The 13,344-nt window shown below is 46.0% G+C and overlaps 1 protein-coding gene across 1 annotated transcript in view; it reads left to right on the forward strand.

Annotated features, from left to right (window-relative positions):
* CERS3 (ceramide synthase 3) overlaps window positions 1-12,576 on the forward strand; it is a 170,325-nt gene extending 157,749 nt beyond the window's left edge. The window contains exons 10-11 of the mRNA XM_075346001.1: window positions 1,019-1,172; window positions 10,389-12,576. Coding sequence (XP_075202116.1) covers window positions 1,019-1,172; window positions 10,389-10,505 — 271 coding nt within the window. The 3' untranslated portion in view covers window positions 10,506-12,576. The remainder of the gene's footprint in view (window positions 1-1,018; window positions 1,173-10,388) is intronic.
* The last annotated feature ends 768 nt before the right edge of the window (window positions 12,577-13,344 follow it).

Below are 13,344 nucleotides of genomic sequence, written 5' to 3' on the forward strand. Positions count from 1 at the left end.
CTGATGTATGTTTTGGTAACATGTGACAAAGCTGACACTGCATTGCAATATAGTGATGGGAAACTGCAGTCAGTGCTATACGGGACTAGCATCACACTGGTATACGAAATTCATTCGGGAGGTAAAAGGCAGGCTTTACTTAGACACAATCCCATCTTGTACATTTCAGATGTATGTCCCACCAATTTAGACCTACTTCTGTTTCGTAAATGGGGGGGGGGTCCCTGATGAGAGCTGCTGACTGTGGAGAGTGGTTCGAATACCCAGTCATTTGTATGAGAATCCTGACCACCCTGGTCTCAAGATAGATGTGGGACTGCCATCATGGCGTTATCTCCTGGATATGCCCTCAATGTACGAGATTGACTTATCCTTTCTGGAGACCAGTTGTGTATGGAGTCTTTATGGCAACGGCCCATGTGAAAAGCGTGCATGAAAGAGAACTATCTCGCTTGGCAAACTATTGGAGGCAGCCTTCCATAGTGACTTAAGGATTTTGGCCCCGATTTTAATTAAGATTGGAGTCTTGTACACCAGTATTAATGAAGGGTGTACAGGAATAAGATGTGCCAGTTAATGACATGCTACTTAATGAACTCCGTGCATCTTATTAGTGGTGTGTGCCTCCGAGCGCCACGCCAGAAATGTTATAGTCAGGAACATTTCTCGTGATTAAAATTTCTCTGAATTTGACTGGTGGGTATAGCCATGCCCCATCCCAGCCTGGGTCCTCCACAGCTCTGGCTATTTTGGCAGAACTGCTTGAAACTGATGTGATAACATAAAAACCCGCAGAAGTTTTGCGCAACTCCACCTTTCACAAAAGTTCTTGCGACTATTCCGTGTTTGACGCTGGTTTTCTAAAGTGAACACTTTGATGTTGCGACCCCCCTATGTTTATAAAAAGTCTATCAAATGTCCGTTTTTTGTTTATTTTGTACAAAGGTAAAGTAGGTGCCCGGCCTTGGAAGGCGCAGCATTACTTGTACGAGAAATAACGCACATGTTTGTTTTGCAGGATAATCTATGCCACGGTGGTGTATCCGCTGTACTACTGCCCGCTCTTCTTCCTCTACTACTTCTTCAATATGATTATGTTCATCCTCCAGTTCCTTCATATATACTGGGCATACCTTATCTTTAGGATGGTGCGCAAAATGCTCTCAGGAAAAGTAAGTTCTAATGCAGTAGATGGACACCGTGCCATGTACATTATTTGGCTTTGGTGTTTGTATAAATGTGAGAGGGAAAAGTCTATAAGTACCCAACAACAAGGCCTTGGTTTGTCATCCCACTACGGATTTCCAATTATAATACCACCCAAAGTGTCCTCAGTCAATTTTAGAAGTGTATGGGAACTAAGAAAATGGAAGTTTTTTTTTTTATACAGAGGTCTGTATGATTCTGATGGAGAAAAAAAAAAGTTAAATATTTCCTTTGGGCACCCTAGGTCCGGTAGTATTCACCTTTTTTAAGATCGGTTTCACACGTTGGACAATCATGGTTCAAGGTACGGACTGCTATGTCTAATATGAAGCTGATGAGTTTGGCTCAGGAGACTTGTGGACAGATTGGACATCACAGTCTGTACTCTGTGTGCAACCGGCTGTGCGGTCAGTACTTTGTAAGGCTATGTTCGCACACTGCTGTTTTGTGTTCACCACAAAACGGTACCCTGTGGCCACAAAAAAAACGCAGCCTGTGCCCCAAAAACACATGCGTTTTCTTGACCTTGCATTTTCTTGACTTTTTTTTTTACCTTTTTAGTCTTCAATGCTTTTTATTGACCTTGCGTCTTCAATACGTTTTTTTTTACCTTGCATTTTTTTTTTGTTTTTTTTTATCACTAATGGGTGAAAAATTAAAAAAAGAATTGATGTGCTGTAGTTTTGTGTTCACCACAAAAATGGACCTATAAAAAATAGTGTGCACAGCAAAACTGAAATCTCATATACCGTATATGCCGGCGTATAAGACGACTGGGCGTATAAGACGACCCCCAACTTCTGCCCTAAAAATATAGAATTTGGGATATACTCACTGTATAAGACTACCCCGCTCCCAAATGAAAAAAAGTCTGCTTTGATTGCAACATGTTAATTTTAATTCCGCGAGAGCCGTACAATATGTTTTTAAAGGGCCATTGACAGATCGATCGCTCCAATGTTCACTTAGTACAGCAAGGAATGCTCCTCCCTGCTGTATAAAGCCACAACTGGACTGAAACAATGGTACTACACTCTGCTACAAACAGACACACACAACTCTGCTACAGACACACACAACTCTGCTACAAACAGACAAACACACACACACAACTCTGCTACATACAGACAAACACATACAACTCTGCTACATACAGACAAACACACACAACTCTGCTACATACAGACAAACACATACAACTCTGCTACATACAGACAAACACACACAACTCTGCTACATACAGACAAACACACACACACAACTCTGCTACATACAGACAAACACACACACACAACTCTGCTACATACAGACAAACACATACAACTCTGCTACATACAGACAAACACATACAACTCTGCTACATACAGACAAACACATACAACTCTGCTACATACAGACAAACACATACAACTCTGCTACATACAGACAAACACATACAACTCTGCTACATACAGACAAACACATACAACTCTGCTACATACAGACAAACACATACAACTCTGCTACATACAGACAAACACATACAACTCTGCTACATACAGACAAATACACACAACTCTGCTGCTCTGTGGGGCCTGCACCCGCGGCTCGGCGGGTACAGCACCTGCGGCATCGGCGGGGGGGGGGATTGGCAGGGCATACATCTGGGGGGTTAGAAGCAGCTCACCGGGGCCCATAATGGGCACAAGTCCCCCTGTGTTAGATATCGCCCCCATAGTGCTGCCCATGGCCCCTATATAGATCGCACAAGTCCCCCTGTGTCAGATATGGCCCCCATAGTGCTGCCCATGGCCCCTATAGATCGCACAAGTCCCCCTGTGTCAGATATGGCCCCTAGGCTGCTGCCCAAAGTAAAATAAAACCCTCTTTCCTTACCTCCTCCAGCGCTGAGCTCCCTCCTGTATCCCTCCGTGCTTCTGTTCCTCCACTTCCTGGTTCAGTGCAGTCATGTGATCGGCACAGCAGACTGAGCTCTCTGCCTGCCTGATCACAGTGGAAGCAGGGACACAGGGAGAAACGCTGCAGGGGTAAGTAAAGCTTTTTTATTTTAGAATGAGCAGCAGCGTGGGGGCCAAATCTAACACATGGGGGACATGTGCGATCACACTGGGACGCAGGCTCATATAATATGCACCGCTGCCCCAGCCCCTCACTGCGTGCGATTTCAGCACCATTGGAGATGGACAGCGGCTGTGCATATTATATGAGCGGGTGCAGGAGATCAAAGGCTGCAGGCCGCAGCGTTCCCCTGTGCTCCAGAGCTGCTGCCCCCACCTCCCCTGGACGCTGCAGTGTACATACACACCCCACACCCCCCCCCCCCCGTATATCCGGCGTATAAGACGACCCCCCACTGTAGCCATTATTTTAAGGGGGTAAAAAGTCGTCTTATACGCCAGTATATACGGTACTTTGTTGGGGAAGGAAATGCATGCAGTTTTGTGCCACAAACTGCACCCAAAAATGTGGCAAAAAACCCGCAGTGTTCGCATGGGGCCTAAGGGTACATCTACCGTATTTTTCGGACCATAAGACGCACTTTTTTTTCCCCCAAATGTTGGGGGAAAGTGGGGGGTGCGTCTTATGGTCTGAATGTGGCTGCGGGGAATGTGGGTGCTGCGGTAGAGCGGGTCATCGGGGGCACGAGCAGGCTGTAGCAGCGTGCCGTGACCACGTGGACCAGCTCATTTAATATGCACGCCCATCCCCCTCCCATCATCCCTCAGCGCAGAAGCCGGCGCTGACAGGTGGGTGGGATGATGGGCGGGAGATAAACAGCCGGCTCGCATGATCACCCCTGGCAACTACGGCCTGGAGTGATCATGTGCGGCTGTATTCACTGCACCCCGTGCATCATCATCAGCGCAGGGAGCAGTGAATCAGTGTAGAGTACTCACCGTTCCCCTGCAGCATCGCTCGTCCTCCCGGCTGTGTCAGCGGCAGCGCCGCTGATTGGAGCCGTCCCCATTACCCTGCTGGATCGCGATCATCTCCTGTGTTTGTGCCGGCGGCTGAGTGGAGACTAGCGGCGCGCACAGCGATGACGTCATCGCTGTGCACACGTGTCCACACGCAGCTGCCGGGACACTGGCACAGACACAGGAGATGATCGCGATGCAGCAGGGTAATAGGGACGGCTCCAATCAGCGGCGCTGCCGCTGACAGACGGGAGGACGAGCGATGCTGCAGGGAGTGAGGTAAAGTGAGGTGAGTATGAACGTTTATTTTTTTTTATGTGCCACAGGATGCGGCCATACACCAGGATGGGGGCATATTATGAGCCGGATGGGGGCATATTATGAGCCGGATGGGGGCATATTATGAGCCGGATGGGGGCATATTATGAGCCGGATGGGGGCATATTATGAGCCGGATGGGGGCATATTATGAGCCGGATGGGGGCATATTATGAGCCGGATGGGGGCATATTATGAGCCGGATGGGGGCATATTATGAGCCGGATGGGGCCATATGCCATGATGGGTTATATAGCAGGATACGGCCACATGCCAGTATATAGCAGGATGCGGCCATATGGCAGGATTACGGTATATAGCAGGATGAGGGACATATACTGTATATACCAGGCAGGGAGGATCATTACCAGGATGCGGCACCTTAGTAGAGAATTTGGGGACATTACCCCCATAACAGTGTAGGCAGCAGATCCTCGCCCCATGACAGTGTGTCATGACCACATTTTTTGCTTAAAATTTTATTTTCCTATTTTCCTCCTCTAAAACCAGGGTGCGTCTTATAGTCCGAAAAATACGGTACATATTTTCCAAGTGGTCAAAAATGAGTTGTTTTCAAGCAGAAACCGCTTCAAGAAAGTGTGTGTTGTTTGTTTGTTTTGGTTTGTTTGTTTGTTTGTTTGTTTGTTTTTCTACTATTGTTACCTGAAGTATTTTAACATTTTTCTTTTGGCTTTTTCTGGCAATTTTTAAATCCATTAAAGCAATGGATAAAACACTATAGTTTTTAGCTTACTCAACACTCGAAAAGATAAAATATTTCAGCCTTCCCGTTATATTGAGCATCTTCCTAGCAGAAAATGCCTGCAGAAACGTTAGGTTACTTCTTTTAACCGCTTGGCGTTTTGGAAACCAGAAGTGGCTAAAAAACCTGAATGTACGAACAAGAATAGAAATTAACCGGATGACTCTTTTCAAGCATTTTCTGAGCAATTTTTGCAGACATCTTTTGCAGTTAACACATTAAGTGAACATTTCCTAATACAGTGCTCTACAGAGGCATCATGACAGATAATTAACTGCTTGTGGCTCATTAATAAGCTCCGGAGACGTGGCTCTATTGTGTGTTTGAAGCCAGAAGCTTGACACATGCATTATATATAATTTTTTTTTTATTTTTTTTGTGTGCAGATCACAGCAATGGTCTATATGGCCGTCTCGCAACAAAAACAATCCTCCGTAAGGTGGGAGTTTTCCTTTCTCTCTTTTAACTTAAGGTATTAGGCTGCTTTCACACATCCGGTTTTTGCAGTGCGGCTCAATACGGCTCAAAAACCTATGCAACAGATGCAGCGGAAAAAACTGATCCGTTGCATAAGTTTTTCCATGCGGCCCGTCTGTTTTTTGACGGATGCGGCTTCATACTGAGCATGTGCAGTGCAAAAAAACGCATCCGGCGGCCACAGGCTTGCATTGTAAATCGCGCTGGATCTGGCGCGATGCGGTTTTTTCGCCGCACAAAAAAAAGTGCCAGGCAACGTTCCATCCGGCCACCGCATGGGCTAAATATGCCGCATCCGGCAAAAACCGGACACAACGCAAGGCCATACGGCACAATACGGCGCTAATGCAAGTCTATGCAGAAAAAACGCAACCGGCGGCAAAAAAATCGGTTGCGTTTTTTTTTTGCAAAGCGCCGTATTGTGCCGCTCAGCAAATCCGCATGTGTTCAAGCAGCCTAAGGCTGCTTTCGCACCTCCGGTTTCTGCAATGCGGCACACTCCGGCACTTTGCAGGAAAATCGCAACCGGTTTTTTTTTTTGCTGCCGGTTGCGTTTTTTCTGCATAGACTTTAATTAGTGCCGCATTGTGCCGCATGGCCTTGCGTTCCATCCGGTTTTTGCCGCATGCGTCATATTTAGCCGATGTGGCGGCCGGATGGAACGTTGCCTAGCACGTTTTTTCGTGCGGCAAAAAAAAAACGCATCGCGCCGCATTCGGCCGATGCGGCGCATTTTTCAATGCATGCCTATGGAGGCTGGATGCGGCAAAAACCGCATCCGGCCGCCGCATGCGGTTTTTGCCACTGCGCATGCTCAGTAGCATGCCGCAAACGGCAAAAACCAGACGGGCCGCAAGGGAAAAACTTGTGCAAAGGATGCGGTGTTTTCACCGCATCCGTTGCCTAGCTTGCACAGCCGGATTGAGCCGCAGTGCTCAAGCCGGATGTGTGAAAGCATCCTTAGGCTCCTTAAGTTGCTGCACAGTACAATGGGGGTGTAAGGACTGTCATTTTTTCGCTGCATATGTAAAGTCTATGAGGCACATATGACTTGAGATCCAGCCAATCAGTGGCCACATTTTAAAACCTTCTGGACACAAATGGCACAACTTATCAGGTCTTTATGGAGTTAGTATAACAAGCCATCTTGTGGTCAGGGAGTCTTCTGTTGAGCTGATTTTATAAAAAGTATCTAACAAAATGACTTTCATTTACTAAGCTGTTTGGGGAAGTTGAAAGCTTCACGGTGATCGGTAGCTGTAAGCAACAAATACTGTTCTCATAAATCTGCCCAATAATATGAATAAAGTGGTCCTACTAAAGTGAAATTGTACAATTACTGACTTCCCCTTCTATTGGGGCCAATTTTTAGAGCTGGGGAACAAAGCCCCCTGCATGTGCAGGCATCCAGAAGCTTATATTCCTGCTCTTTGTGTATGTGCCAAGTGAGGATTTAAAAGCAGAGTTTTGCAATAAGCCACAGATCTTACACGAGCCAAGCACTGCCAGCGGGAAACTTACCAGCTCTGTGAGAAGAACAAAAGAATGTTCTGCAGTCAGCGGCCTCTGCGGGAAGGACGTGCCCATCTGCAGAAGGCAGCAATGCCACTTGTTTAAACAGATCCAATAGTTTACAACTTTGGTCGTTCTCACTTAAAAGGATATTAGTGAGACTCTAACATGACTGTTATGAACCCCCCCCAACTGAGCTAGAAAAATGCTGCCATATGGAGACCCGATGGCTACAGTCTTGCAGCGCTGGGATCCTGGGTTCAAATCCCACCAAGGACTACTTCTGCAAGAGGTTTGTATGTTCTCCCTGTGTTTGCGTGGATTTCCTCCCACACTCCAAACTGTGACTCGCAATCTACAAGGTGGCCATAAAATAACCTAAGGTGTTTGGAGCCTTGTGCAGACAGACCCAGTGGACCGAATTGGCTGAAAATTAATAATGTATGCTATTCAAGGCATGGGGAAACAGAAGGCATCTTAAAAATAAATTGATGACATGTTTTGAGGCAACAGGGTTACTGAGTGTTGAGCCAGGGCACAGAGAATTCTTCACACTGTGCTGTACGGGAACCTCAATTGCCTGGAAACACTGCGTGCACTGCTGTTCCCGGCAGGGTTGTTCATGCCCTGTTCCACGACGGCAGTGGCAATGTCCTCCACAGCCTCCCTACTTACCGGCTGTCCCCCGCGCCCTGAACACTCGGTAACCCTGTTGCCTCAAAACGTGTCATCATCTGTCTCAGCAAAGTTTTGGTATAAAAAAAAAAAAATTTAAGATGCCTTCCGTTTCGCCATGCCTTGAATGACCTACATACCAATTTTCAGCCAATTCTGTCCACTGTGTTAGTTTTCACATGGCTCCAAACACCTTAGGTTATTTTATGGCCACCTTGTACAATCCCCATAATCGCACTACATAAGTGACTAAAATAAGTAAGACAATTGGCACTGCCATCTCGTTCTAGTATAAGGCTGGAGGTCACAAGAGGCAGAATCCTGACAATTGGACATTGGAAGTACTATACTATGCCACGAATGTCAAATGGTTATATGTACTGTTTGACAAACCTACAGTAAGATAAGGACTTGTAGAGAGGCCTGTGCTGCGCCGTAATGAGCCGTGTGACTGTGCCGGATGCACACCATCAGGACAGCTTTTCAGCCTCTGGATCTAAACTGTGTCTCCATTCCCTGACTGCAAACAGAAATCTTGAAAATCTATTTGATCTAAGCAGAAGTTTTCATTATACAACTATTTTTTTTCCTACTACAGAAAAAATTGACCGTATTTCATTTGTTCCTGCGGTTCTGCACTTTATTGCTCCATTTCTGATGTGCGTAATGCAGGCAGGTTTATGCACCAGATTTAAAGATCCCAGTGTGGCAAAACCCAGGGGTCTGCTTACTCTGACCCCCTTCATAGATCCCAGTGAAGCTGGCCGTTTGGGTCATAAAACCGGTTGTTGGGCCAGTACCTGTATGCAGAAACTGGGTAGAAATCTGCTGGAAATACATTGTCTGAAACTGGCTGCTAGGCCTAGTTCAGATGAACCTTTCTGGGTTTTTTTTTTGTAAATGATAACATGGATAATGTGTTCATCAGTGTTTTAGTCAGTGCGTCTGTTTTAACAAACTCCTGATTTTCTTGTACACAAAAAAAAAATGTGCAAAGCTTCTCCTATAATGTTAAAAACTGACTGCACATTATTATTATTATTATTATTATTATTATTATTATTATTATTATTATTATTATTGCGCCATTTATTCCATGGCGCTTTACAAGTGAAAGAGGGTATACGTACAACAATCATTAACAGTACAAAACAGACTGGTATAGGAGGCGAGAAGACCCTGCCCGCGAGGGCTCAGTCTACAGGGAATGGGTGATGGTACAATAGGTGAGGACAGAGCTGGTTGCGCAGTGGTGTACTGGACTGAGGGCTATTGTAGGTTGGAGGCTTGTCAGAACATGTGGGTCTGGAGGTTCCTCTTGAAGCTTTCCACGGTAGGGGAGAGTCTGATATGCTGAGGTAGAGCGTTCCAGAGTATGGGGGAGGCACGGGAGAAATCTTGTATGCGATTGTGGGAAGAGGAGATGAGAGGGGAGTAGAGAAGATCTTGTGAGGATCTGAGGTTGCGTGCAGGTAGGTACCGGGAGACTAGGTCACAGATGTAGGGAGGAGACAGGTTGTGGATGGCTTTGTATGTCATGGTTAATGTTTGGAACTGGAGTCGTTGGGCGATGGGAAGGATGGATGTTCTCTCTGCAGTCCATACTCTTCAGGGACCTATAGGCTATGTGCCCACGTAGCAGATGTTTTCTGCACAAAAAAAAACATGTTTTGGCAGGAAAAAAGCTGTGGCACAAAAGCTTCTTTTTCATGCTTCTTATCTATTGAGATATGGAAAATGCAGGGGCAAAATAATCAGAAAGAATGATTATGCTGCTTCTGTTTTCGGCAACAAAAACTGCAAGGAAGAAAGAAGGAACATGTGCACAGCAAGTAAGGATTCTCATAGACTTTGCTGGGATGCTTTTTCCATGCTTTCATTGATTTTAAAGGGAACCGGTCACCAGTTTTTCCACTAAACGAAAAGTGTCACCTTCTGCAGCTCTTGGGCTGCATTCTATGAAGGTGCACCTTGTTCCCTGACTCCCCTTGCAAACCCCAAAAATAAACTTTTGCTAATTACCTGATCTAGTCGGGTGGGCGTCCTCTTTTTCGGCTCCTGTCCCCCCCTCCTGCCGCTGTTCGCTGTCCTCCTTTCTTAATTGACGTGATGACGCCTCGGTTATCATCCTCCTTGCTCTTTCAAATCTCATGTGCAGTCATGTCCGCTCACGCAGTTCGCTCTGCCATATCGCGAGCAGAGCATAAAACATAGCTGCACTCGCGCACCAGTGAGCTAAAACGCGCAGGCGCGAGATTATGGTCGGCACTGTGCATGACCTCACCAGCGTCATCCTCGTGCCCAACATAATCTCGCGCCTGCGCAAATACCCCACTTGCATTGTCTATTTTGATCCAAGACTTGTCTCTGTTTTTGTACCGACCATTTGTTCTGCAAAAAAATTGAGACTATAATGTTTTCATGTTCTAAGTGAAGCACTGATGTCTGAATGAGCCTTTGGCTAATACTTATACCCCCTGGTAAACTTATTATAAACTTCTTTTCCTGTCCTTGTGCAGATGTCTGGTGATGATCGGAGTGACAATGAGGAGGACGACAGTGAGGAAAATGAAGAGCAGCCATTATCCAATGGGGACGGCAAGAAGCGGATCATAAACGGGCAGCACGACCGCTAGGTTTGCTGCTCATTATCAGCCTTCGCACCCCAACCCCAAAAATAAAAAGTGATCGTTGTTGGATTTCTAGTCAGACATGCAGCTGGGGATGGGGGCCGCGGCTACAGCGGGATGGGCCCCACTGATCAGGAGGTGCGGGGTCCTTTTTCTTTAGGGCCAAATATGTTTGAGACAAGGTCCAGCCAATTTTCAGTTCTAAAACCTATAAACCTTAAAAAGAAAAATCCACCCAAAGTGACTTCTTGTCCTTTATGCTTTAGAAGAAACTTTTAAAAACAATTCCTTATTTTAACCTGGAGGAGACACCAGGAGACAGTACAGCAAAGTATCAGCGTCTCCTCTGGAGGGTAATTTACAAAATGTGTCTGTAAGAAATCCCGCCCCGCCACACAGTGTATTCCAGAAGGCAAACACATCCAATGCCAACTCTCTGCCGGCAGCATCGCAGCAGCTCGGAAACGTTCTCTTTATTTCTTTACCTTTTCGGATACAAACTATGAAGAGTGGGACTACAAGTGATTGCACTAACCCCTGGTTGATGACTGCTGCCCTGGATCCAGTCGTTCGTGCACAAGAGGGTTAACTTCACAGTGCACTGAAGACGATGACGCGGTGTCCCCACCTCCTTCTTGGCTCTATTTATACCACATACGGGAACACAAGAGGAGCTCTGTGTATAATGCACACAAGATTAACCGTGCGCATGCTGTGACCTCATACTCCAGTCCTGTGGGGGGGGGGGGGGGTGGGGGGCGGCAGGATCACTCCTTGTCTATTCCAGAGACGTCCAGAGGAAGCGCTAGCTGATCCTTTGCTATTAACACACATCACTGCTGTGCCTGCTTATAACAAACAGCAAAGGACGTAGGTCTTTTTAATACATATGCAACTTTTTAAGGACTCTTAGCCAATTAATAGCTAGTATTATAACCAAAGATGTGTGGTTGATGCCGAGAGGCGAGATGGCACTCTCTAATAGCTTTAATGCATACATATCACAGTATATCTTCTAACTACAGCCTATTTCTAAAGCCCATAGTAGCTACCTGCCTGTATCGGCACAAAGTCCTCTTCTATTCTCAAAGCTCTTTTATACAGTTTGTAGTTACAGGCTGCCTTAATGTACCTGTCATGTAACGCAGTATTTCCCCCCTTCTCCCCAAAAATGCACATTGGGTTATTATATAGCCAAGTTTATGAAGACCAAATCTGGAGGAAGATGACTGTACATGTGTCGCCTGCTGTGGACTGGCCTGGATACATGTGGTTAATGTCAGTCTGAAAGGGAAGCAATCAGGATTTTCGTACATAAGCTAAAGCCAGTGCTATACTGGCACTATCAGGCTGATTCTATACATACCTGTAGTGGTCAGCTCGGATGTTTAGGTTTCAAATAAAAGAAAGTAAAGGTTAAAAAATTGTCAGATCCTTGAGTGGCATTTGCAACGGAGCAGACATCTGGGTGGTATTCATATGGATTCCTGCTCCGCTGCCTGTTGTTCCTCCCTCTCTGTTCTCTATGCTAATGCTACTATTCACTAATTTCTTCCCTAAGATGACGTTGGAGTTGGCGCCTGCACATAGCTGGCGTCACCTTTCTGAGGATCCTGTTACCCAGTTATTCTAGTCTTGTGGCAGAGGGGCCGGCGCATACACCTTCGCTTCTTCAGCTCTTGTTGTGACCGCGGGGGCGCGCGCAGTCACAAGAGTTGAGAACAGCTGATCGTAGCGTTTAGCTGCAGAAGAGGACACCATGCTGCATATGAACGTACCTGTGGGACGGACAGTGAGATGAATCCTGCTGTCCTGGCAGGCTGCTGTGCTGGCACGGTGTCCTGGGGCGGCACGGTGTCCTGGGGCGGCACAGTTTCCTCTTCTGCAGCTAATCTCTACAGTGAGCTGTTCTCCACTCCTGTTGTGACCGCGCGTGATCCCGCGGTCACAACGAGAGCTGAACCTAGGGCGCTCTCTCAGCCGCAAGACTAGAATAACAGGGGGTAACACGATCTTCACAAAGATGGCACCGGAGAGAAGCGCCAACTCTGACGCCATCTTAGTGAATAAATTAGTGAATAGTAACATTAGCCTAGAAAACCGAGAGGGAGGAACAACAGGCAGAGGGGCGGGAATCCATATGAATAACCACTCAGATATTATCTGCTCTGTTGCAACTGCCATTCAAGAAGCTGATGATTTTTTTTAAACTTTACTTGGATTTGAAAGCCTAAAACACCCGAGCTGACCACTAAAGGTATGTATAGAATCAGCCTGAAATTGCCAGTATAGCACTGGCTTTAGCATAAAAACGAAAATCCTGATTGGTTCCCTTTAAATATTCTGTACACACACTAATTTTGTATATTTTTATTGTCCACGTGTAAAAACAAAAGGAAAAAACCCTCCAGAAAAATAAAGCATTGGATTTTTACCTGGCTTGCTGACACGGTGTGGTAATTAATATTTCTGAACTTTACAGAGCATTATCTACTTGTTTACTTTGAATTTGGTCATTGAATGTTCATGTGTGTTAGTTACTCGCATTCACTACCGGATCCTGGTCCCATTAGGCTACGTTCACATGATGAGACTTTGGAGAGTTTTTGACTCCGCATATTTTGGCTGCAGCAAAGTGGATAAGATTTATAGAATCTCATGCCCACTAGGCTTCTTTTTTACTGAGCGCGTATACTGACCTGTGATGTGTGTCTCACATCCACTACCTGTCATTTTCTCTTGCGGGCACAGAGTTTTTTTTGTGCAAATTTTCCCAATAAACTTGCATAAGATGCAGAAAATACGCAGGTAAAAAATACAACTTCGTTTATTGCTTTTCTGCTTT

The sequence above is a fragment of the Anomaloglossus baeobatrachus genome, chromosome 4 (assembly GCF_048569485.1).
Source record: "Anomaloglossus baeobatrachus isolate aAnoBae1 chromosome 4, aAnoBae1.hap1, whole genome shotgun sequence".
Taxonomy (NCBI): domain Eukaryota; kingdom Metazoa; phylum Chordata; class Amphibia; order Anura; family Aromobatidae; genus Anomaloglossus; species Anomaloglossus baeobatrachus.